The 25,702-nt window shown below is 39.0% G+C and overlaps 2 protein-coding genes across 7 annotated transcripts in view; both read right to left on the bottom strand.

Annotated features, from left to right (window-relative positions):
* Nucleotides 1-5,017: 5,017 nt before the first annotated feature.
* Nucleotides 5,018-19,699, bottom strand: scamp2l (secretory carrier membrane protein 2, like). Its single transcript, XM_037545114.1, has 9 exons — nt 19,573-19,699; nt 16,632-16,703; nt 15,920-16,003; nt 15,648-15,762; nt 15,434-15,562; nt 11,015-11,174; nt 10,254-10,355; nt 8,045-8,162; nt 5,018-7,859 (listed from the first exon to the last, which is right to left on the bottom strand). Exons 1-9 carry the CDS (start codon nt 19,627-19,629, stop codon nt 7,719-7,721), a joined length of 978 nt encoding a protein of 325 aa, XP_037401011.1. The 5' UTR covers nt 19,630-19,699; the 3' UTR covers nt 5,018-7,718.
* A 2,973-nt stretch (nt 19,700-22,672) lies between these two features.
* myo9aa (myosin IXAa) overlaps nt 22,673-25,702 on the bottom strand; it is a 146,530-nt gene continuing 143,500 nt past the window's right edge. For all 6 annotated transcript variants that reach the window (XM_037545108.1, XM_037545109.1, XM_017709807.2 and 3 more), the window contains one exon: nt 22,673-25,698. In XM_037545108.1, the coding sequence (XP_037401005.1) occupies nt 25,259-25,698 (440 nt within the window). In that variant the 3' untranslated portion in view covers nt 22,673-25,258. The remainder of the gene's footprint in view (nt 25,699-25,702) is intronic.

Here is a 25,702-nt window from a genome sequence, read left to right as displayed (position 1 = left end):
ACTGCTTCGGCTCTGCCGCATTCTTCGGATGTCTGATGTGAACGGCTCTCTTGAGGTCATCACACAGCATGTCTATAGGGTTAAAGTCTGAGTTTTGATGGGGCTCCAAAAGATGGATTTTATGTTTAAAGCCATTCTATAGTTGAATTATTTCAATGTTTGGGTCATTTCTCTGCTGCATCACTGGCTTCTGCTGAGCTTCAACCAGTGAACAGCCATCCTAACATGATCCTATAGGATACCTTGAAAAACTTGGGAATATCATTTTTCCTTTAATGATGGCAATCAGTCCAGGCCCAGAGGCAGCGAAGCAGTCCCTTATCTTGATGCTCCCTCCGTCATACTTCCCTGTTGGGATGATGTTTTCATGCTCATATGCTTTTTACACCATATGTAGTGCTTTGTATTCTTCACAAACAATTCAACCTTAATTTCATTAGCCAACAAAATGTTAGTTTTTAGCTAGTAGTGTTTTGGAGTGTCAAGATGCTCTATGGTAAACTTCAGGCATGCAGAGAGAGCAGTGGCTTCTCCTTTGGTGTCCTGCCATGGACTCCATGCCTATTCAGTGTTTTTTGTATGGTAGACTCATAAAGAGAGATGTTAATTAGTTCCAGACCGTTTGTCTGTAGACTGGTGTATACCTAAACTTCTTTAGGTTACTTTGAAATGCTTTCCAGCTTAATGCAAATCAACAATCATTGATCGTAGGTCTTCGGGTATCTTTCTTGCGGGTCATGTGGTTCACATTAGCAAATACTTCACGTGAGTAGCAAACTCAAAAAGTTTAAGTGGTTTTTGTGAGTCAAGGTAGCTTTAATCCATATCTTCAGGCTCATTTCCTTGATTTAACTCCAGGTTTGCTAACATGTTACTCCAATTAGCTTTTGTTGAACTCATTGGCTATTGGTCTAAGCCAGAGGTCAGCAACCCCTTATGTTAAGAAGAGCCATTTTGTCCTTTCAACAAAAATCAAACCACCTTGGGTGTCACAATATTTTATGTCCATTTTGTGGAACATTTTATCATCTTGGCTGTAAATATGTTTCAGTATGCGCAAACATACTCTTTGTATGTTTATCTCTGGCAGGAAAGTTTTTCCCTCAAAAGTAGAATAGTTTCTTGCAAAATGTCTTTCAATGTTTAACTTTTTACAAGGCTGAAGTAGCTTCTCATTGGCCAGCTTCTTGTTCAAAATTTCCTTGAAGCTTGAATTTCAGACCATTTATTGTTAAAACTGTTTGAATGATCAACAGAGCAATCTTGTCCAATCTTACCTGCAAAAAGAGCCAGTGTGGCTGCAGGTTTTCATTCGAAATGAGCAGGAGCTCACCTGACTGTACATATTTGATTGCTCAGCCTTCAAATAACTGATTATATGATCTCCTGCTTTGATGAAGTAAAACCTGCAGCCACCCTGCTGATAAGCCTGGATAGGCCTGGCCTGGGAGTGCATATACTTTTTTTCAATGTAAATATTTGAATGATGTATTTAATATGGACAACAGAAGTAGTTCCACATACTTTTTCTTGGTACTGTAATGGAGTAACCATTGTGATGGGCTCAGGGACAAGGGCATGCTAAAAATAGTATCAAAACAGACAGCAGGACTTCCCACTTAGCAAACGGATGAGTCTGTGGCCTGCCATCGGATTGGGAAAGGGGCAAAAATGCTATCCATACATGGAATCTTTCAGGACCCTTTGGTGGTCTTGAGGCTGAGGGCACTTATTCTGTTTGCAAGGTCACTATTCCAGCCTTTGTCCTACAGCCTGGTGCTGTCTGCAAATGCTTAAACATTCATCAAAGTGAAAACTGCGCTGACTATTAAAACATCCAAAAAAGTGCAGATGACACTAGTCTGTTATGTTGATAGTTTTTTTAAGGCAAGTCTGAGCGGGTTATATAAACTGAACGGCCTGGGATGGATTATAAATGGGCTCATTCATAAATAATGACTGGAAGACTGTTGACTGTAACAGACTGTAAACTACACTATATTACCCATCCAAATCAACCTTCCAATCGCTTCCATGGCCACAGGTGTATAAAACCAAGCACCTAGACCTGCAGACTGCTTCTACAAACATTAGTGAAAGAATATGCCGCTCTCACGAGCTCAGTGAATTCCAGCATGGTACTGCGATAGGACGGTCATGAAATTTCCTCACTGCTAAATATTCCACAGTGAACTGGCAGTGGGATTATAACAAAGTGGAAGCGATTGGGAACGACAGCAACTCAGCCACGAAGTGGTAGGCCACATAAAATAACAGAGCAGGGTCAACGGATGCTGAGGTGCATAGTGCGCAGAGGTCACCAACCTTCTGCAGAGTCAATTGCTACAGACCTCCAAACTTCATTTGGCCTTCAGATTAGCTCAAGAACAGCATAAAAAGCTTCATGGAATGGGTCGAGCAGCTGCATCCAAGCCTTACATCACCAAGCGCAATGCAAAGCCTTGAATGCATTGGTGTAAAGCGCCACCACTGGACTCTAGAGCAGTGGAGACGTGTTCTCTGGAGTGACAAATCATGCTTCTACATCTGACAATCTAATGGATGACTCTGGGTTTGGTGGTTGCCAGGAGAACAGTACTTGTCTGACTGCATTGAGCCAAAAGTAAAGTTTGGTGGAGGGGGAATTATGGTGTGGGGTTGTTTTTCAGGAGTTGGGCTCGGCCCCCTAGTTCCAGTGAAAGGAACTCTTAATGCTTCGGGAGACCAAGAGATTTATGCTCCCAGCTTTGTAGGAACAGTTTGGGGACGGCCCATTCCTGTTCCAACACGACTGCACATCAGTGCACAAAGCAAGGTCCATAAAGACATGGCTGACTGAGTTGGTGTGGAAGACCTTGACTGGCCTGCACAGAGTCTTGATGTCAACCCGATAGAACACCTTTGGGATGAATTAGAGCGGAAATTGTGAGCCAGGCCTTCTTGCCCTTGGTGTCTGACCTCACAAATGCGCTTCTGGAAGAATGGTCATAAATTCCCATAAACACACTCCTAAACCTTGTGGAAAGCCTTTGCAGAAGAGTTGGAGCTGTTATAGCTGCAAAGGGTGGGTCAACATCATATTAAACCCTATAGATTAAGAATAGGATGTCACTCAAGTTCATGTGTGTGTGAAGGCAGATGAGCAAATACCTTTGGCAATATAGTGTCTTATTTAAACATCCAGTGGTATTAAAGACAAATTAAGATCAGGACGACTCTTTAAAAAAAGCACATTTTTGTACTTTTGTCTTTCTAAGCATCTCACTCAGTGTTACTGTTGTACTAAGTTCTCTAAAGCAGGTTGTGGACCACTCATGCTGGTCATGTATAAGTCACGTATGAGGCCGCTCTCCATCTCACTCATTCCACAAATAAACAAGTGAATAAATCATGAGAGGCTTCAATGGGTAGAAAACAGAGCTGACATGAAAACACTAATGGCTACATCTTTCATGGCGGAGATGCTGTCAGCTCTGCGTTTCTCCCGGGCGAAAGTGTGTGTCACTGCGGAGAGAGAGAGAGACGAGGCACACACAAATAAAAAGCCTCTGCAGGGAAAACACCAGGGGGTCTCTGAGTTTGGAGAGGGACTGAGAGAGAGAGAGTCCAAACTGTGAAACCAACTGACTTGCCAGTTTAGATGGAAACGCAGCAATGGTTTGAAACATTACATCATAAAATCTTTACAAGAACCATTCCTTCCCTCTTGATTCCATTATTTCTGTAATTAAATATTTGATAAAGCAAACCAGACACATAACTTAGTGAATGATCGTGAACAGACAAGTATTTTGTACATTTTAACAAAAATATAGAATGAACAGACCAACTGAAAGACATGCATCATCCTCAGAATAGGCTGCAACTCTAATGTGCAAATCCAAATAAGAGAGAGGAAAAAATGAACTGAGTGAAATTTGAAAGGCAACTCTGCCCACTGCTGGTCAAATAAAGTAATTACCTACATGTAGCTCAACATGTGGCGACTGTATCAAAGGGATTTTTAAATAATTTCTAATCATAAAATGAAATTGACATCTAAACAAAGCCATTAAGAGTGGCTTGATGTGAAATGCTCTGTTCTAAAGGAACTTATTGAATTATAACTGTTCACTGTGCTGGTGATAGGAACCAGATGTCTGGCTTCTCGAAGATCTCCTACGAAAAGTTATTACATGAAATGGTTGCAGATATGCTGCCTGATGCCCGAGACAATGTTTTATGATCATTTTACAATAACGTTTTGGCCTAAGTGTACTTTCTAAACAGCCCACATTGAGGAAAACTGAATTTGCCTCACTTTTATGAAACGCTGTAGTTAGTTTCAAAATGTACCAATTAGTTTCCAGTCCATTTAAGGAAACTATGCTGAGTCTGTTATGTCATGAAAACCAACTCTTTAACAAATATCCAGCTATTTCACCTGTAAAAGTTTATCCCTGCCTATTCATGCAGAAGTCATAAGAAGTGCTTCAGCTCAGAATGCTTCTTAAATGAGGCGCAACACAGGATAGCCAGTCAGAACAGAGAGCATTTACATATGTCAGTCTTAAAAGCACAGTAACCAAACAGCCAGTCTAATTCTAATAAATGAAAGAGGTTGAAAAATCATTTGAAAGAAAAATGATTGATTTATGAATAGTTCTTGGTCAATAAAATCACACAAACAAGTGGACCTCAAGGGGAAAATACAATTCAAGGAAAACGAACAGTGTTGTGCCATTAATAATATTTTAAACTCAGAGGACACGTGTAGGTTCACTGACTGTTTTGGGAAGTAAACAAAGTGGTTATTTTTATGTTGTAGGCATTGTGACTCCTGGTTCCCATCACCACCACTGTAAATCAAGTTGGTAGGTTTCTCTACAGTGAACCATGTCACATTAAACCACTCTGGTTTGACTGTTTACATCTCAAAGGCTGAATTATGCAAAAAATGTGAAAAATTTGAGGAATTCTGCTTTAAGCTGTCCTCTAGTGGAAACATGATGTGAAAGACTATGATGTGACAACAAAAGCATGGTGGAATGTACTTTAATGCTGCAGCCAATGAAAACAAATGAAAACAAATAAGTAGACAAAATAAATGTCTTACATGAATTACACTAACATTCCCCTTTAAGCCAGTGAATAGCAAATGCTTAGTAACTGAGAGCAAATACCATAAATACCGTAACATAAAATATCCCCCTACGCCCACATTAGAAACATAAAAAGATTTTAAATACAGAATATCAAATTTTGTTCATTAAGTATTGCTTATTGCTTGAGAACCCTGAAACGAGTGTATATATATATACACACACACACACACACACACATATACACACACACATATATATAAAAACACACACACACACACACACACACACTATAGCGTAACTAGTGTAACACACTGAACACCACAAAACAGTCAGATGGCTCATTGTAATGTTCACATTCTAACAGACTTTCTTGAGGGGAGGTAAACTAAAACTAATGAAGCAGAATCTGATGGAGTCAACTGACTCTCCAACTTCAATCTCAATAGATCAAAATTCTCAGGATACTGTACAGAATTTCTGCTGCTATGTGAGGAAATAAAAAAAAAAAATTCTGATATTTTTCACAGAAGCAGCATCACTTGTTTTCTACATTCCTTGTTTAAAATGTGCCAAAAACATATTACTTATGATACATAAGTAACATGTGCTTGATGTACTTCATCTGCACAGTGGTGCAGCAGCACATTAACACAGCAATTCACTGATTCAACATCCAGAGATGCTCTGTAACTATGGGCACTTTTCTGCCACATACATCAACAGTTTATCTTTTCACAAACTGCTTTTTAGATGTCATGTGTCCTAACTGATCATTTTGATGAATTTTAAGTCAACCTGATTTTTACATTAGTAGTTTGTGTCTCCGGTCATACTAATCATGACTCATCACATCATTCAACAGTGAAAATTCTTGCTTTCCTGTAATGGTGGGCGGGGAAAAATAATATTTACCAATAATATCATCCAACCCATCATCGAGAGGAAATTACCAGCTGTCTACCATCGGTCTATCTGATGCATTTCTGATGTTTCTGATGCGTTTTTGACATCAGAAAGTGCCCATGGTTAGAGAAATACCTTAAAATGTCCTTAAATCAAATAAGAAAATATTGTTCTTACAATGTTGCTATTACCAATTACTCATTTATAATCGTAACAGTTCTCCAAATAACAGCATCACTCTGCAGTGCAGAGGTGCTGTGTATGCATGTATTGAGGTTCAGATCCCAGCTGTGCCACGTGCCATCCGTAACTGAGGATGCAGCTGGCTGTGCTGCCACTCCTCCTTCTGCACATGGGAGAATAACAACACTGTCATAACAAAAACTTCCATCTCCAAAGTGGTAACTTGGTAAGGAAAAGCTGGTATATTAGAATATTAAATCTTCACTTTAATATATGTTAATGTGAGAGATTTTATTCCTAGTACATTCACAATTGGTCACACAATATAAAGGGCAGAGTTGCAAGATTAGAATTTGGTATGACAGTGACAGTATAACGAAGCACTACACCATGTTGTGTGTTACTAGTGTGGCACTTGTCCTCCTAAGCCAGTGGGACTACTTGGAGAATTTCATTTAGCTGTGAGAAAACTGACTTTAAATAACTTCAAAAAGTTAAAAATAAGACAAGTCTTTATTTACACTGTCAAAAATCCTATTTGAATTATCCTCCCCCCCTCGGTAATGACCGCTAATGTACACCTATACAATGTTCCTTCAGTAACCTTATGAGTGCATTCTGTCAGTAATTGAAGCAGGCTGAATCCTCTTAGACAGACAGTAAAGACTGAGGCAGACCAATGTTGACTGGAGGACACTGGGATATTTCTCATAGCAAGAGTTCTCAGTTAGCCAGGTAGTTTAAAGGGAAAGTAAACAAAGTAACTCAGCGGTCTGTTGTGAAATGTCCCATTCTAGAGAAACTTACCAAGTCAGAACTGTTCACAGTGGTGGTGATGGGAACCAGACGTCTGAGTTTAATGCCTTTAAATGCTCCCTCACAAAGGTTTTAGTTACAACGCTTGAGACGTTTTACAACAGTTCTGAGATGCTTTTGGTTTAAATATAGGTAAGTTGTTCCCACAGAAAGCTTATTTTCCACTATGTTATCATTATCAACATTACATTTAACACAAAATACACATGCAGATTCGCAGGTGGTTTTGGATAGTAGACATCACAACCCCTGGTTTCTATCACCACCACTGTACAGATTGGGTAAGTTTGAGACGAGTGGGTAAGTTTCTCTACAATTTAATCACATCAAACCACTCTGAATGACTGTCTACATATCAGTGATTGAACTATGCAGAATTTTTGAGGGGAAAAAACAACAAATGGAATTACTAAATACTAAAGGAATACTCCAGCATTGTCGCCATGTTTTCAGCCATCAGTACCTGCCCATTGGCTTTCATTGTAAGTGGATCTTAAGTCAACAGCTTTTCTCATTTATTTATTTATTTTTTAATAAAGCACCGCAAGACACTGAAGTTATCATCCTTGGTAACCAGCTGTACACTACAGATGCAGCATAGATAGAGGTTAGGAAAGCTCTGGAGTATTCCTTTAAGCTCAAAGTCAAGTCCTTAATTTACCAGCATTACTGAGAAATCCTGCTCTGTGAAACTCCTCCCAAGGCACAGAATAGACTTAATCAGCTCAGCTGTTACTGAAAGGCTCCCTGAACAGCGGAGGAGGCCGCAGTGGCTGCAGCAGTTTGGAAGTTTCTGTTGGTGACAACGCCCTGAGAGAACTCCTGCTGGGCCTTCTGGAAGCTAGCGCCTGTCCGCCTGTATTTAGAGTGGACCTGTGGAAAAATGCGTGGAAAAGGCCAAAGCATAAGAAACTACTGCTGAGCTGCGCAAGAGCCACACGAACGAATAATCAAATTCATATTTTAATGGAATCTATACACTCTAACATGATTACCATTACTCTAATAATTTGCTGCTAATGCTAAAGAATAAGGGGGCTCTTTATTTTGTTACCTACCATTTTCAGTAAGACAACTGCCAGCACTGCATTAACTGTGAAAAATCCAGCCACAACCAACATGAAGACAGCAACTGCAAGATTGGTTCTGATCACAGAGATGGCAGAGATCCAACCGCTATAAACAAACAGATTTACAATGAAACAGCAATCTTCAACCCTCTCACATAAAACACAGTTAACTCTTTAAATCCTGAGGGCCCACACTCCTCAACAAAACTTGCATATTAGTTTTATAGTAGTAATAATTGATAAGTTACTGATTAATACATATTAAGATTAATAACTGAATAGTCGAGTCGTATGCAAATGTTTCAACACCGCTGGTCATATAATGCTTGTTGATCTTCTAAAAATGAATGAACACATGCTCTTTGGGGAACCTACTTAAATTTGACACTTTCTAGAAACTTTAGTGCACAATTTCGAATTATTTGCTGTGTTTAACATATTGGGGGAAAAACATAATATAAAAACGTGCCATAACTTTGCACTTCCCACTATGTTCAATTCAGCAAATAAACAGTAATTGTGTATTTATGTGCAGAAGTGTGTTCTCTGTTGAGGATGTGTAACTTTTTTCACTTAGAAAATCAACAAAACTAATTATTTGACCACAGGAGCCCAAACTTTTGCATACGATTGTGAGCCTGGGGTTAATAAAAATGGTTAATAAACACCAAAAAGGAGCATTAAAATACAGAACTTTGCAGACAAGCACAATCCCACCCAGAGAAAAAATTTTTGGATGACACACACACAGACACACACACACACAGTTTTATTCTGACAGCAGCAGTATCTCCATTTTTGTCGTTTTTCAGTTTTTGACATCATTTGAAAATGCCTTTTGTCCTTTATATTATGTCAGACTTTCATGATGAATGGGCCAAAATAAATGGCCCAAAATTGTATCTATATGTATAACAGTACAATTAACTTTGTTAATTCGGCCATTATGAACAAGTTTTGTTTTCAGTGTCACAAAAAAAAATAGTAAACATTTATTAGAAAATTACACAAATGCTCCAAACACTAAAATACAAATATATTATCAAATCAGTATTTAATTTATTCTCTTTACTGTCGTGCACCTACTGCCACATTAATTCTTCCATCCTTACAATCTTAAATCCAACTAGTTCCAGCTGTGGCCTCCCAACAAAAACTGTTCCCAAAGGAGTCACTGACATCAGGTTTCTGTTCAAAAACACACATTCACACAAGCAACTATCCAACTACCCAAACACTACACAATCACTTGCATAAGGAAGGAAATCAAAGGAAAATCTGTGAAGAGTTTCTAAAACTGGAGTTTAGAATATAAATAAAAGATATAGAGAAGGTGGAACTCCTAACAACCATGCAAGACCTGGTAGACACCAACACAGTCACCATCAGATAAACAGCACTTTCATCTTTAAGAGAAAGGAGAAAATCCAGCTGCTTCAGATCTGAAAACATCCACAGGGGGTTCTGTCCATCCTTCCACTGTGAGAAGACGACTCAGCACTATGGCTCTCAAAGGATGTGCAGCTGTTCAAGAAGAACCTCACTTAGAAAAGGAAATTTCCACTATAACGCTGAAACTGGACTGAGGAGTCTACATTTGTTAGTGGGATCAATTTGGATTGTGTGAAGCAGAAAATGCAACCAAATTCCAAGACTGAACTTTGGAGATGTGAAAGAATATCCCTGCAGATTTCTATGAAAAAATGAAAGCATGACCCCCAAAGCTGTAATAAAGGAAAAGCCCAGAAATGCTTAATATTGAAAAGTGTGATATTATATTTAGTTGTTGTGACTTCTGTGTAATTTTCTGCCAAATATATCTTATGTTGTTTTTTTTTTCCTGGATTCAGTTTAAATTAAATTAAAATTAAATTAAATTTTAACAGTTAAATTAAATTTAAATTAGCTGTCAAATCTAAGAATCAGTCCAATGCAGATAATCTTCTGATACACATATGACTTGCATATCAGTGTGCAAGAAACCCAAATGCATATTTATAGAGAAGCAAAAATATGATCTCATATTCACACCACGACAGTGCCCACTTCAGCGGATTAGGGGGAGAGGGTACATAACAAGGAAGATCAAAAGATGTTCACACAATAGAAAAGATGTTCACACAATATTCACACAAACACACAGAACTGCATACGCTGAAAAGTCATAGCGTCCCAAAATGAAAGCATGTTAACTAACCTGTTTCCCCACCTGGGGATTCCAACACTCTGAATGATGTACACGATCACTTGGAAGGAGAAGATGAAGAAGAAGAAGAAGAAACTGAAGGAGCTGTCAGACCTGTTACCAAAACAAGCCGCAAAATCACCATCTGATTTAGAACAGGGTGAATAAAGCAACACTACCACGCAGTGATCTCTCTGAAAACAATGCAAAGCCTCTTTTACACAGAAGTACAATCATAACTACAATATCAATGTTTGTGCTACATTCATGTTTATGTAAATTAAGGAGCAACTATAGTTTCTGGGACTGTTTTATAGGGCCATCAGAAGTGGGGATGTATCGGGGATGGAGCACCCCCAGATTTCAGGATTGTTCAACTGCAAGTGCTACACACAATAACATAAAAATAACAAAAGACAATCTATAGGGGAATTCCACAGATTTTTCTAAATTTTGTTTAATCAAATGGGTAAGATGTAAACCATTCAGAGTGGTTTGATGTGAAATGCTCCATTCTAGATAAACGTAGGGTTACTTGCAGTGCTTGCAGGGCGAGGTGTGGCAAAATAGTCTCCAAAGAAACCCCCCCCCCCGATTTACTACCGCCACTATCACCATTACTTATGAAACAAGACTTGTGTAGGATCTTGTGTGGTTTTAAATATTATATAAAATAGCTGTATTTGAATCTATAAACATGGATAAATTCAGACTAAACTACTGTGAATGAAAATGTGAATGAGTTTGGAACCATTGCTTGAAGTGAAACTCACCTGAAGGCCTTGTAGACGGGCCTGTACCAGCAGACAAAAGCTCCAGGGCTGAAGAGAAGAAACCAGAGTATGGAGAGGCCGAAGTCAACTCCGTTCTCAGCATTCACGGTGAAGTAGGCCAGACACGCCAGCAGGTTCAGAAACAACGTCACACAGTGATCTACAGAGATTTGCAACATTGAACAGAAGAAATGTATAAAACTATTTACAGGGTCCAGGAAATGCCTTTACCAGATCATCAATACACACAGACAACATTCATGCATGCAAAACTTAATAAATATGCAGAAATAACACAGCTAAAGCTAAGAATTAAGACTCATCCCTCAAGATGATATACATGTTAACACTTTGCAATGACTATGCTTAAAGAGGAATTCCACTTATTTTTAAAAATGTTTTCTTAACTCCAGTCATTGAGATGTAAAAAAAGTCAGACTGGTTTGAAGTCCACCTCAGATTTCCTTACAGTGGCGGGAACCAGGAGTCACAATGTCTAGAAAGCAGATACCGCAATTTAACTTGCTTACCCAAATAATTACTGAACCAACAAGTAGCATCTGAGATTTTACATGTAGTGTTGATAATTGGTGAATTATTGGTAAATATGAGAAAAGAAAGGTTTCTTTGGGTACTATTTTGCCTTACAACACCCTGCATGCAATTTCCCCCAAAATTAAATAAAAATAAAATTAATTTCAGGCCAAAACCACATTGTAAAACTATCGTAAAACAATATTTCAGGCACCATGTGGTAACTTGTAAACATTTCATGTAATAACTGTCTGTGTGGGAGCGTTTAACCCCATTAAATGCTTTGGATGTCTGGTTCCCATCACCACTGTGAATAATTCTGACTTGGTCAATTTCTCTAGAATGGAAAGAATTTACATCAACTCACTTTGTTTACATCTAAACGAGTTAATTCTGCACAAATACATAAAAACAGTGGAATTCCCTTTAAGCATAGTATACATTTTTGGAGAGAAAATATTACAATGAACCGTCAAAATGCAACCAAGAATCAGCAAATGTACTTCCAAAAGTTAGGAATTTTACTGTTTACATACAACCTAATAACAACTGTTGTGATACTGCTTCATTACACATTATCAATTTTCTCAAACTGTAATAGGATTTAGTCATTAAAAGTGATTAAAAGCAATCTAATCACTCATTACTTTACTTCCATGTTACTCTCTGAACTCTACACACTGGTGCTAACTGGAAAGTACAAGAGACTAATAGTCCTTTACAGTACTTTATTTAACCTTGTCAACGCCTTGAGACCACCAGTGTTTCCAAGACGCACTTCTTCATATTCTTCAGAACTTTCCTATTTCATAAGCTACATTCAGAAGGTGAGTGTCGTATGAGGCTGTAACGTCTTCTTTCCAGTCAAATAGATGGTGATGTCATTTTAAACCCTTATAATAAAAGAAGCTGAACTCACAATGCGTTTTCTACTGAAAGTCGACCCATTTTTCCACAAATCTGGGCTATAAACTATAAACATCTCTTCAGCGATCTGCCCTGTAAAAATTATTTCTATAAAATGATACAAAGGGTGTCTAAAGATTTTTGGCTTTCAGCAGTTAACTGTAAGCACAAAGTAATGAGCTTTCACAAAAAATAAATAAATAAAATAAAAATGTATATTTATTTCATGCAGTTACGGATTAATTTGCCTTATGATTTGAATTCAGATGGACAAACCAAAATATCCCTGTTTATATTACTATCCCTGTTTATGAACTAGATACAGATTATGAATGGTTGATGCTGCTTCAAACCCTTGAAACAAGTCAACAGAAACATTTTAAACATTTTAACAGCTGCCTCAAAATGAGTCTCTATAAATATATTTTTTTTACCCATCAGTTTCACATTAGAGTGATATTTTGACAGCTTGTTCAAGATTATGGTACTTCCTGCACTGCACTGCTCACTTTCACAATTAAAAGTCCTGTTTGACAATCCACATAATCCATACAGAGGCAGTGTATGTTTTAACTGCACTGTGAATAAATAATATTGCTCTGTTAGAGACACCAGTAACACAAGTGATGTAATTCTTATCAAGTCACTACTTTGTCATCATATGACTGTAATGCATCTCCTGGGGGCAGTCATGGGCTAGAGGTTAGGGAACCAGCCCTGTGACCGGAAGGCCGACAGTATGTAACTGAAGCACCCTTGAGCAAGGCACCTAACCCCCAATTGGTCCCTGGGCGCTGCAGATAGGGCTGCCCACCACTCCGGGCAAGTGTGCTCACTGCCCCCTAATGTGTGTGCTCACTAGCAGGGCCGGCCCTTCCATTAGGTGATATAGGCAAATGCTAGGGGCGCCGTCTGTCCAGTCCACATAATCATAACTTCATTGTTTAATAATAGTAGTCAAATGAATAATTATTATAATAACAACACACAACACCTATCACCCTAACCCCCCCCCCCCCCCCCCCCCCCCATTTTCACTAAATAAGCAGGTCTTAATCCTTGCTGATTAGAGACTCTCTACAATAAGCAGAAAGTTGTTCTCTGCACTACTTTATGTAAAATTGTTTTAAAATATTTTTTGTGCAACACCTTTATATTTATTTATTTATTGTTATACGGTTATATTTATAATTCATTTACTTTTTATTTGTTTCTTTAATACTGATTTTACTGTTGTTTTCGTTCTAAAATAAAAAAAAAAACTCAAAAACATAAAGCTTTGCAGTGTCCGTGTGAGTGTATAAACCCGATGATTGATGATGCAGGGGGCACCAACCAAAATCTCGCCTAGGGCACCACATTGGTCAGGGCCGGCTCTGCTCACTGGTGTGTATGTGGTGTTTCAGTTCACAGATGGGTTAAATGCAGAGGTGAAATTTCCACGTTGTTGGACTTGTAAGGGTCACTTAACTTTAACTTACAGCGTTACCCCCAACACTGATAATAACAGTGTAGATTTATTTAACTTGATGCCAAAATGTCTTTTTTGACATTTGTTATGGAAATTGTATTAATTCAATGTATTCGCTTTACTGCTTGCAGAGTGTAAGACTACGTACAGGCAAAAGGTCATGGACGAAATACCTTGTCCTCTGACTGATAAAAATGCTTTGCTGCATAAATACGAAAATAGGAAGCATCCTGATATAGAGATGGACCTCAGTCAGCCATCCTGCACCCGCCAGTACTTCTGCTTTTATAAGGTATTCTAGTTGGGGTATCTCTGGTCATGCTGTACAGCATGATCTGAAGATGCCCCCGTGTACACACAACCTTATATGGCTACATTAACAGAAATCTTCCAAAGACCAACAGCATCTGTCAAACATTCCCTTATTTGGTACCTAGCCAACACCCAGTTTGGGGTATAAAACTTCTACATAAGGGGCTTCAGAGCGCACAATCTCCTGTCTTCACTCTCTGGTCTGTTCTACTTTAATTTCCTAAATACATAACTCATGCTTATTCAAAACTTGTGATTTGTTTTGCTGTCAGGATTTTCATGACAGAACTTTGGGAATTACTATGACACATTTTATACAACATTTCAGGTATTTGGTAAAAACAAGAAATGATGAAATGATAATATACTGTAATTATCTAGTTAAAATAATTTGCTTTAAATTAGACCTTAACTTTAGAAACACAGAGTACCCTGAATATTGATTTTCTCAATGCTGTACAGGTTTGTCAGAATCTTCTCCAGCTTTGTTCATCATTCAGGACACTTCTTTTACCTCAGTTTTGTTCATGGCAAATTCCACCTGCTAGTTAGGTCTCTCCCAATCCTACAATGCTACACTCTTAAAACCATGGTTGTTTAAGGGTTCTTCAGTAAAGACGGTGGTTTTATTTAGAACCATTAACACTCAAATATCAATTTACATATTTAAAGGATCCTTTGATGGAGAATGTGTTGTATATAGTACTGAAAAGGGTTCTTCTACTGTTATGAACCTGAAACTGTAACGATAGCACAACTTTTTAATGCCAAATAGAACACATCCTCCATCAATCTGAAGAACCATGTCACCATCTACAGAATCATTGTCTTTACTAAAGACCCCTTGAATGGGTGAAGGTTACCACAAGCTTCCCACATGAACAGGGGCTGCATCTAACACAATCACTGGACTGTTCACCACACTTAGAGGAGAACACTAACTGCCATCTGTTACATTGGCTAACACCTTTCTGTGATGAAGGGAGAGTTAGGGTCATTCTACACACCCAGAGATGAGTCCGGATACTTCTGAATTCTCAACCAACTTCCTAGCTTCCTGTTACTTACACATGTACAATTGGAATCAGCCAAGATCAGAACTGGCCACTTTGCAATTGCATGTAATTTTAGGTCTATTTCATGTCGCAATGCCATTTTAAACAAAACTGATTCAGAAATATGAAACATGCACTTACACATCCAGAGGTAGTACATCATCTTGCAGACTTTATGAAATTCTATAGGAATTTCCTCATTGAAGTCCTGGTAGAAGCACGGCTTTATTGGAAAAAACTTGGGCAGTGGAGGCCAGTTGTTTTCTTTGCCTGAAATAGAATTTTCTCTTTTTACTTTTTTCCTCACATAAAATAAACAATATTGGCATTATCTGTATCACCTTGCTCTGCTCACCCCTGGCTGTGTCTCTGCTCTGAAGCTCCTCCTCTTTTCGCTGTAGTTCGGCTGCTTTCCTCTCCAGCTCAGCCTGCTGCTTCACGAGCTCGGCCTGGGCAGCGGCTGCGGTCGCCTGCACAACACGTACTATGACACGTCTAATTCAACTATGTTGATTTTACAATGTTAGAATCCAGTATAATCGACTGTAATAACATTCAGTGGCGTACATAAAATTCTCTGGCTATTTTCAAAGGAAAGAAATGTAGTATATATGGTGCTGAACTGACCCGAGGACTGGGTTCCACTGTGGGCTGCAGTACAGCAGGCTGAGAGGTAGCGGAGACAGGTATGGTGCTTCCACTGAGATCATCCTTCGAGAGAGAGAGAGAGAGAGAGAGAGAGAGAGAGAGAGAGAGAGAGAGAGAGAGAGAGAGAGAGAGAGAGAGAGAGAGAGAGAGAGAGAGAGAGAGAGAGAGAGAGAGAGAGAGAGAGAGAGAGAGAGAGAGAGAGAGAGAGAGAGAGAGAGAGAGAGAGGCATACAAGTCCAGATGTTTTGCATGTCATTCAGCTATAACTGAAAGAGCCCGTGTCATCACTCCGCCCAAATTCAAATTTCCTCGTTTTATTGATAAACCACGTCTATTACGACAGCTTCTGAGTTCTCCTCCAGCCTGAAACTTCACTTTAAACCTGTAATATGTAAAGGTGAATATCTCACTCCATGCCCACCTTCCAGTCCCAAGATATTCCCCACAGGTTTATAAGAGTTTTCCCCCTAAACAGCACCATAAACTCATCCTGTTCCTAAAATCCATTAGCTGTGGTTCTCCGTCATAATGTGTGAAACATTCACCAATAACCTGCCTGTTTTTTGTTTACCTAATTTGCAAACTGTCAAAATTTGTCCCTTCTTTTGTGTTCTGTAGTGTCCCAATACTTTTGCTAAGGGACTATCACACAGTTCTCCATGCAGTGAAGTGTGAATGCTGCCAGTCTTACCAAAGCCCTGGCTGAGAATGGGTTGAACTCTTCTAGTCCCTCTGTGTTGGTCACCTGAGTCACTGACGGATCCTGACGGACACAAGATTTCAGCACGAATACAGATAAAAATGCACATGTTCCAGTAAATCCTGCCATATAAATACACATTTAAAGGCACCTGAAACCTTTAATATAAATACATGTTTTGAAAAATGTAAAGTAAAACCTTTAATATAGTTATAAGCAAAAGTTTAATCACCTCTGGTCAAATTACATGTATTCATTTTGACATTTAAGTGAAAATAAGGTAACATCCTTTATAGGGAACAAGCTCAATTATGGCTATTTCATACACAATTTAGTGTACAATTTCTGTTTATCTACTGAGTTTTACAATATATAAATATATAAAAAACAATATATGAAACATGCCATAACTTTTGCACAGCCTAAATTTGACTTTTTATTAATTTTTACATTAAATTCAGCAAATAAAAAAGTATTTGTATATTAAAGCAGGCAGAAGTGTTTTCACTGTAGAGGATTATTTATTTATTTGCACTGAGAAAATAAACAGTACATGTAAATGTGACCAGTGGTGACTAAAGCTATGCATATTACTGTAAATACAAGTTTACAAATGCATGTTTCCAGTAAAGCCTTCAGTATAAGTACAGGTTTAAAGAGCATCTTTATGAAAAACAACTACGCTAATACAACAGGAACAGCTGTAGGATTTCTATATGATTATTTATATGAATAACAAGCTCAAACATTTACCTGTATTCAATATAAAATACAACTTTAAAATATCCCTCATAAAAGAGAATTAAAGGAATAATACAGGAATTTCTATATGAATCCTACAGTAAAGTGGGACTATTACTATAGCCTAGTTTATAGTGTACTACACATTATTGTAAGTTATTGTTATTATCAAGACAATACTAGAAAAATGGGTGAAATTATTATTAATTATTATAGATACATTATATATCACTAATTAAAGCTTTTACTGTATTACTACAGTTATTTTTCATTTTATATGAATACAAGTTGAAAAGGCCTAACTGCTAGTGAAGCTTTAAAATGTATGTGTGAAGGGTTTAATTCCAAAATGCTGTATATTTATGTATAATAAGAAGACGTCTGTAGCAGATTTAGGTATAAGACTTAGTGAAAATGCATTTTTACGGCTCTAAGCTGAGGTGCAGCCCAGAGGTGGTGGTTAGAAGGAAACACAGTCAACCCAGTTAGCGAAAGTGAGACAGTCAGGGGTCAATAATAAAGCACGGATGATGCTTTATGGTGAGAATCTACCATCAGGGTTGTCACCCATCAGTAACTAACTAGTTTCAGGCTAATTTTCCTCAGTAAACAGGTGAGTTATGTGCTGGGTCCCTTCAGCAGTGCTGCTCTGTGAGCTAGATTATACAGTAGGCTATTCAACAGTAAGACACATTAACCAAAATGTGTCAGCTAAACTTAAATTGCTTCAGATTACTTCATAATTTGCTCATGAATAACTAAATTATATCAGCACAGGTTTATTGTCAGTTATGTACAGAGAAAAAACAGCCCTGTTTGTTTCTGTAGAAGTGTGCCACCACAATTCAGTCTCAGGGTCTTACCTGACCACCCCTCTAAGCTGATATTAATAATAATAGAGCAGGGTCATTCTCCATTTGGAGTGGGAATTTAGGTGGATCCTTTTTTAAGAACTCAATTTTTATCCATATACTCTTAATATGTCTGTTAACATCTCCTATTATCATAGACACAAAAAGGAGAGCTTCATTCCAAACATACTTCACAGTCACTGGTGTTCTATGAATATGGTGCAATACCAGTAACCAGTGACATTTGTAAACTGGCCGACTTGTTGGTGGTCAGTCACCTTGTGAAACTATTTAAAATCAGTAATAAAAATCATATTTTATTACCCAGACATTATAGCACAAAACATCAATGACACAGTGAGCAGGTGTGACTGGCCTTCTCATGCCTTGAGATGTTGAGATGCGTCCTCTCTGATGAGCCTCGACCCGAGGAAGCAGTTTAATAGAGCTGAAAATACTGTGTTAAAATGTTACATAAGAGTCCTGATGGCACCAGTGACCAAAGTCTCTGTGACAAATGAATTTAACATAAAATACATATTTTTGTGATGTAGTATAAAGTTAATGATATAAAAAAATAAAACATGGCTCTGTTTTATACAAGTTCCTAAGTGAAATGTTGAAAATTGGTTTTGTGTCGAGCTGTTTTACAGACACAGAGTGATAAAATCTGAGAAATCACAGGGGGAAAGTGTTTGGTGTGTAAATGTACATACTGACTTCTGGAGCTGTGTCTGATATCTTAAATCTCTTTTTAAGCCATCTGTGAGACATGGTGTCCCTTCCAAATGGAGAATGACCAGCACTGAGACTCCTTGTATGTGTCCACTCTGAGCCACATCTCAGCCCCTCAGTATGAATCGGAGCCCACAGTGAGTGAAGCTCGCTGGAAGTGTCTGAGCTCAAACGGTAAAAACACTTGAGCACCAGCCTCCATATCTCATTACACCGCCCAGCTAGTAATGAAAACACCTGACAGCACCGACACAAACCGCCTATAAGGGAGCTGGAGGATAAAAGAGGAGTTTGTGAGCCGTCCTGAAGACGTCTGAGGATTATATATACCGTTCACAATGAAATCTAATCATATTTCTCCGATTTCTTTAAAAACACTTCCTCGATCGTCTCCAAGCCGTCATTGGGTTACGTTTCCACATAGTCAAACCTGATTGGTCCAGCAAGCTGTCAATCTCGTGATGTAGGGCGGGGAAGTGGGCGGGCCTAACACAGACCGAAATCATCCGATCCAACAGGTTTCACTCCTCAAATTTGACGTTCACAAACGAAGCGCTGTCGCCGAAACACGATAAATAAACACAGCGCTCTTTCCTGCTCTTTACCTGGAAAGGGTTGACATCGACTGGGTGGACGAAAGGGTTGCTGTCGAAGCCGGACATGTTGGCCTCAGGTAGCTGCAGTACAGGTGTATCCGCTCGCTGCTGTTGGTAGTTAGTTACCTGCCCGCCCCCTGTTAGAGTCGAGCTTTTAAAACCGGTTCTTCTGAACAAATCGATTGAACCGATTCACAAGTCCAAATGAACTGAACCACTTTAAAGCAGCGTTTATGGCCCTGTTATAGGATCAAGATTTTGGATTATTTTTTCCACAGTGTGATCAAAATAATACAGTAACTCTGCAAGATATTAAGAATAATTGTTTAGATTTCCCCATTGCTCGTGCTGGGTATTCCTTTGTTTTAACGACCCAGAAGGATAAGCGGCTTAACAAGTGTGTGTGTGTTAGTAGATGACATGTCTATTATCAGGCAGCAGACTGGCTTGGTTAATCACTGTAGATCGCCTCCGTTCATTTTTATGGAGCCAGAGCCTTAAACAAATTCATTGGCGAGTCGAGTCGGCTCATTGAATCAGACCCATTTAAAGAATCGGTTCGCTTAACTGAGTCACTTTAAGAGAGAATTTTTGCGCATGCGTGCTGGGATCCCGCCACCACATGACTCCCGGTTCCAGTCGCTCAGGTTGGACCAGCAGTGGGTGTGTGTGAGAGAGAAATGGAGAAAAGGACGTGCAGAATGTCGCCTAATAAACCAGCCTCGTACCTTCGCCTGAACCAGCGATATGGCTCAGTTTCTCCATCCAGTGATGCTTCGTTTCATCACCAGCTGAGAATAAAAAACCCGAGTGAAATAGATATTCATGCGCGTTTAAAAGCCTGCAACTAATTCCAATAATTTGCGATCAATAAAATAAAAAAAAGCTTCAAATAAATCTATGAAATGATTGTGTTATGACGAACTATCAGGAAACTAAACTGAAGGAAGGTGAGATCAGAATGATGAACAGAGCTGTGCCTCAGGAACTGTGTAGCATCTAGAACAAAGTAATAATGAAGTAACATGCAGAACGCCTTATGCTGTAGATGTGATCAAATCCCAAGGCAGAAATGCCTATAAATACAGAATTATTGTAAATTATTTACCAGTTAACAACTTTGTTCCCAAAAAACTTTAAACACAATATAAATATTAAATAAGACATTAAAGCGGACGATACACTCTAAAAATATTACACAATAAAATAAAATGATAGTCTAAATTGCCACCCATCCCCATCAAATTCCACATTTTGTTGCTTTTCCATGTGAAAGCAAGTTAGCACACACATGACAGGGAACAAATGTAAATATGGCTTTTTTCTGCACATTTTAGTGCACAATTTCCATTTCTATATAAAAAAACACGTCATAACATTCACAGATCTAGTTTTATACGTTTTATACATTTGTAGAAGGTTATATTTAGCAAATAAATCGTAAAGCAATCGTACATTAAAATGTGCAGAAGTGTATTGTCTATAGATGCTGTTTTCACAAAAAAAAAACAAAAAAGTCAATTGACCAGAGGTGCCTAAACTTTGGCATAAGACTATATAAGAAAAAGTGCATCATTTATAAGATAAACAAAAAGCCTGAAATAAAAGACTACTACTACTACTATTAAGAATAATAATAATAATAATAATACAGTAATAAGTTACTGAAAGTGAAAAAAATATACAGTCTCTCACAAAAGTGAGTACACCCCTCACAATTCTTTCATTATATCTTTTCATGGACAACATTATAGAAATGAAACTTGATATAACTTAAAGTAGTCAGTGTACAGATTTACTGTCCTCTGATAGTAAGTGGAAGTGTATAGTGTTTACCCATGAAAAGACATCAAATATTCGCAGAATTGTGAGGGGTGTACTCACTTTTGTGAGATACTGTATATTTTTGTATTACAGCTCTTTTTGCTATAGCTTTGTTAAATATGATCAAATAATATATATATATATTATGTATGTATGTATGTATATATATATGGATATTATACATTATACAGCACTGTGTAAAACTCATGAGACCACCCTTCATTTAATTTCCAGTCAAAATGTTCATTTACTCATTTTGTGGGATATTTCTGAGGAGATTAGATGTAAAATACATACATAAGGATGAAGAAAATCAAAGGAAAACAAGTGAACAGAAGTTTCCAAAACTACAGTATTTAAAAATATTAAAAGATACAGTAAATGGAAATTCAACAAACAGGATCGCATAGAAACCAAAACCTTCATCAAACTCTTCACCAAAAAGCTTTTATCTTTGAGTGAAAATCAAGCTGCTTCAGATCTGTCCCTCCTTACACTGTTAGAAGATGACTTAGCACTGAGTCTGAAAGGATGTGTAGCTACCAATAAGGCCTCAATGGGGAAAGGAAATAAACTGTAAAAACAATAATAATAATTAACAAATTGTAAAAAAAGAAAGAAGCTGCTCAGAACAGTAGACCGACAACCCCAAAGTCCAGACCTCATAATCTCTGAATGGGTTTGGGATTATTTGGATTGTGAGAAGCAGAAAATGTGACCAACTTCTAAGACTGAACTTTGAAGGTGTGAAAAAATATTCCTGCAGATTTCTTTACAAAACTGAAAGCAAGACTACTGAAAAGAATGGAAGCTGTAAGAAAGGCAAAATACTGAATACTAATACTAAATAGTGAAAAATGCAACATTATATTTAGTTGTTGAGGCTTCTGTTTAACTTTTAAATGTTTTCTGCTTTTTTCCTGATGCTGAAAAATTAATCACTTGCACTTAATTTTGACAAAAGCTTAAATGAAGGGTGGTCTCTGCAAAATACTGTATATTATACATAAAATGTTTCATTATCCATCCATCCATCCATCCATCCATCCATTATCTAAGCCGCTTCTCCGTCAGGGTCGCGGGGGGGTGCTGGAGCCTATCCCAGCAGTCTTCGGGCGGAAGGCAGGATACACCCTGGACAGGTCGCCAGTCCATCATTATCAGTTTCATTATTATTATAAAAAAAGTGTTTTCCTAAAAATATATAAAATATAATACATTTATTTCTGTGAAGAGACGCAAGCTGCAATGCAAGCTGACCATAAAAAAGTAAACCACTCCGAGATTGTTCCAGCTTTGATTTAATGAGCTGATACCTTTTGTTCAAAATGTGTTCTTTTTTTTTCTTTTTTTTTTACAACCATTGACATCATTTTCTCTTGGTAAGAAAAACTTTTCTAAATGCACTTTATACACACATCACCGCGTAACGGAACACAATGCTGAGGTGGGATTGTGCACTTCGCTCAGTCCTGCAGGCGGTGCGGCTGCAGCCAACAATGAAGGATTATATTTCAGACAGTATATGAGATAAAATCAGTTCACACAGCAGGGTGTTTTTCACATGTACTGCAAGGGTGTATATGTGAAAAGCAGGCCTTCAGTGATCAGCACGCTCCCTTTAGCGCTACACCATGATGTCAAATGCCAAACCTTTGGAAATGAGGCTATGTACTAAAACTTCAAGTGGAAGGTTTGGGAATATTCAGTTAGCTAAAAAAAAAAAAAAAAAAAAAAAAAAGCACAGTGGACACAGTGGACAGTGGGCTTAGCAGATTACAGCTCGGTTTGCATGTACACAATGTGCATTGTGGACAAAAGTATGTGGACACTTGATCATCACACCTATTATGAGCGTACCTCTACACCAAACCACGTCTTTTTGGGCCTCACTTTGTGCACAGGAGCCCAGTCATGCTGGAACAATAAAGGGGCTTCCCAAACTGTAGCCATAAAGTTGGAAGAGTCCCAGGCCCCGATGAGGACCGCGAGAGCCGGCAGGAGGCAGGGTTCAGGACTTGTGAGCCATCCCCCACTCACTCAGTCTGCTGTAGCATTAACAATAATCTAGCCCAAACCCTGAAAAACAGCCCAGTCCATTATCCCTCTCCACCAAACTTTACTGTTGGCTCGGCCATGGCCAGCCATTGCATGATGCTCCAGATGCAGAGTTCTTGTGTAGATGTTGCATCGAGAGCCAGTTTAAACTCTGTAGTGAATGATGCAACACTTCAGCACACAGTGGCCCTGTTTTGTTAGTTTGCACGGTCCACTGATTTGCAGGGTTGTTGCTCCTGGATGCTTTCATTTTACAATAGTATCACTTACAGTTGACTGGGGCAGATCTAGCAGGGCAGAATTTTATTAACTGACTTCTGGTCAAGGGGTCATCCTATGATGGTCCCACATTTAAAGTCCTCTACAGTATTTCACTATAATACATGTTAGCAAAAGGTGTGGCTGAATCACTTCAACACAATAATTAGGAGGCATGTCCACATACTTTTGGCCATATATTGCACTTGCTGCTGTGCATTTTGTGTCATGTTTCTAGTACGACAGCTACATGGTAACAGATTTTAGTTATACTTTTCAGCTGGAATTTAATAAAGACAGCAGACTTTTAAATCCATATCCCTTTGAGGAAAATACTGCTAGCAATGTAGACAAGGTATGTAACACGTTAATGGCAGCTCACAGTCAGTGAGCGTAACTTTGGCTTCGTCTTGTGACCGATCGTAGGCAAATCTGCAAATCCACAATGGGACTGAACATGGTGGATTAATGAGAGAGCAGAACATGAGCCAGCTTTAGCACAGGCCATTTCAGTAACGTCATGAGTGACTGGCGCATTTTAATGACTTACCGGTCACACAGTCCAGCAAAACAGTTTTGCTGGTGCTAATTATTCAGTAACATGAACGTAAAAAGAAGAGAGAACAAAATAGTGTTTTTTTCCAAACCCCAGAACTGACGGATGGCTGTTAAGAGGTGAATTATACAGTAGGCTGTGATTTTAAACATTTCTGAGTCTTCATTTAGCTGGGATCCACTGGCTTTACACACACCAGCTAGCTTGGTCCCTTTGATGCCAAGATTACCCTCTGCACAAAAAACAAAAAAGCAGCGAAAACTTCAAAACACCATCAAGTGGTTTTCACATAATTAGACACCCACTCACTCACACGCACACCCACTCACACATGGCCAAGGTCTGCTTCCACACGTTGCTTTCCAAATTTGTGACAGGCAAAAGATAAATACATGAATTCAACAACCCAGAAAAATCACTGGTGTTCCGGCTTTATACATTTTTATATCACATAATATATTTATATAGAGATTTATATATATACCATGTAATTAAAAGTTTTTAAATAGGCTTGGGAGCAAAAAAAATACATACATGTAATTATAGAGCACGCTGCTTACACGGTTATAAACTGTAAACTTTAAAAGCAGCCAATGGTTTCGCTTGAGTTTGTGGAGTCTGCACTATCAATGGCTTTGTCTCCTGTTTCAGCAACAGCAACTCAGGTGCATCTGCTGAGGACAGCCGGCTGTAGCAGAGTACATCCTGCTGCATTTTCTTATTCCCTTTACCCTGCCTACGGGCTCCACCCAGCTTCTGGCGGCACTGCCCTTTAATCTGCAACTTTACATCTGTATTAACATCACAGACTACAGCCCGTGAGCAAAGGGCATGGCACTTTATTTCCAGCATAGCTTTTCCGACCCCTTCCTCCTGCCTCTCTGTGGACATGGCACTTAGGGACTGTTCAGCTGGCTTGTAGACATGGACAGGGGGTGCCGATGAGCGAGCTAGCAAGGAAAAAGATTAGCTCTTGGGAAGGAGTTGCCACCATGGCTTTCATACCATGAACTCGTTGGTGCCATACAACACTAGCTGCTGTGGCTGTAGGTCTGGTTCTCTTTTGTGGTGGCCACCATCCTCTGGAGGCTCGCGGTGCCTCAGGGGTGAATACTTGGCCCCACGCAGTTTCTGCTTGCCCTTCTCCGGGTTAAAGGTGCCCCGGCTGGTGAAGCGTGGCCTCTCTTCACCATCCTGCAAATCGGCTGCATCTGGCCCATCGTTGGGTGGTACGGAGCGAAACAGGCCTGGCGAGGGTGATTTGGAGCGCAGTCGGAAGCGGTGGGATGAGGCGCCTGGGTGCAGGTGAGACAAAGAGACGGATGAAGCTGTGGAGCCGGAGTCCACAGAGTCCAGCGAGTCAGGCTGCCTCCGCAAAGTCCTTCTGCTCTTGCCCTCGGACTTCTTAGGTCGGGTGGCAGTCAGTGCTGGGCCTCTCTCTGA

Source organism: Pygocentrus nattereri, chromosome 15, assembly GCF_015220715.1.
Source record: "Pygocentrus nattereri isolate fPygNat1 chromosome 15, fPygNat1.pri, whole genome shotgun sequence".
Taxonomy (NCBI): Eukaryota; Metazoa; Chordata; class Actinopteri; order Characiformes; family Serrasalmidae; genus Pygocentrus; species Pygocentrus nattereri.
The sequence above is the reverse complement of the archived record's forward strand: the minus strand, read 5'-3'. Positions and strand labels throughout refer to the sequence as shown.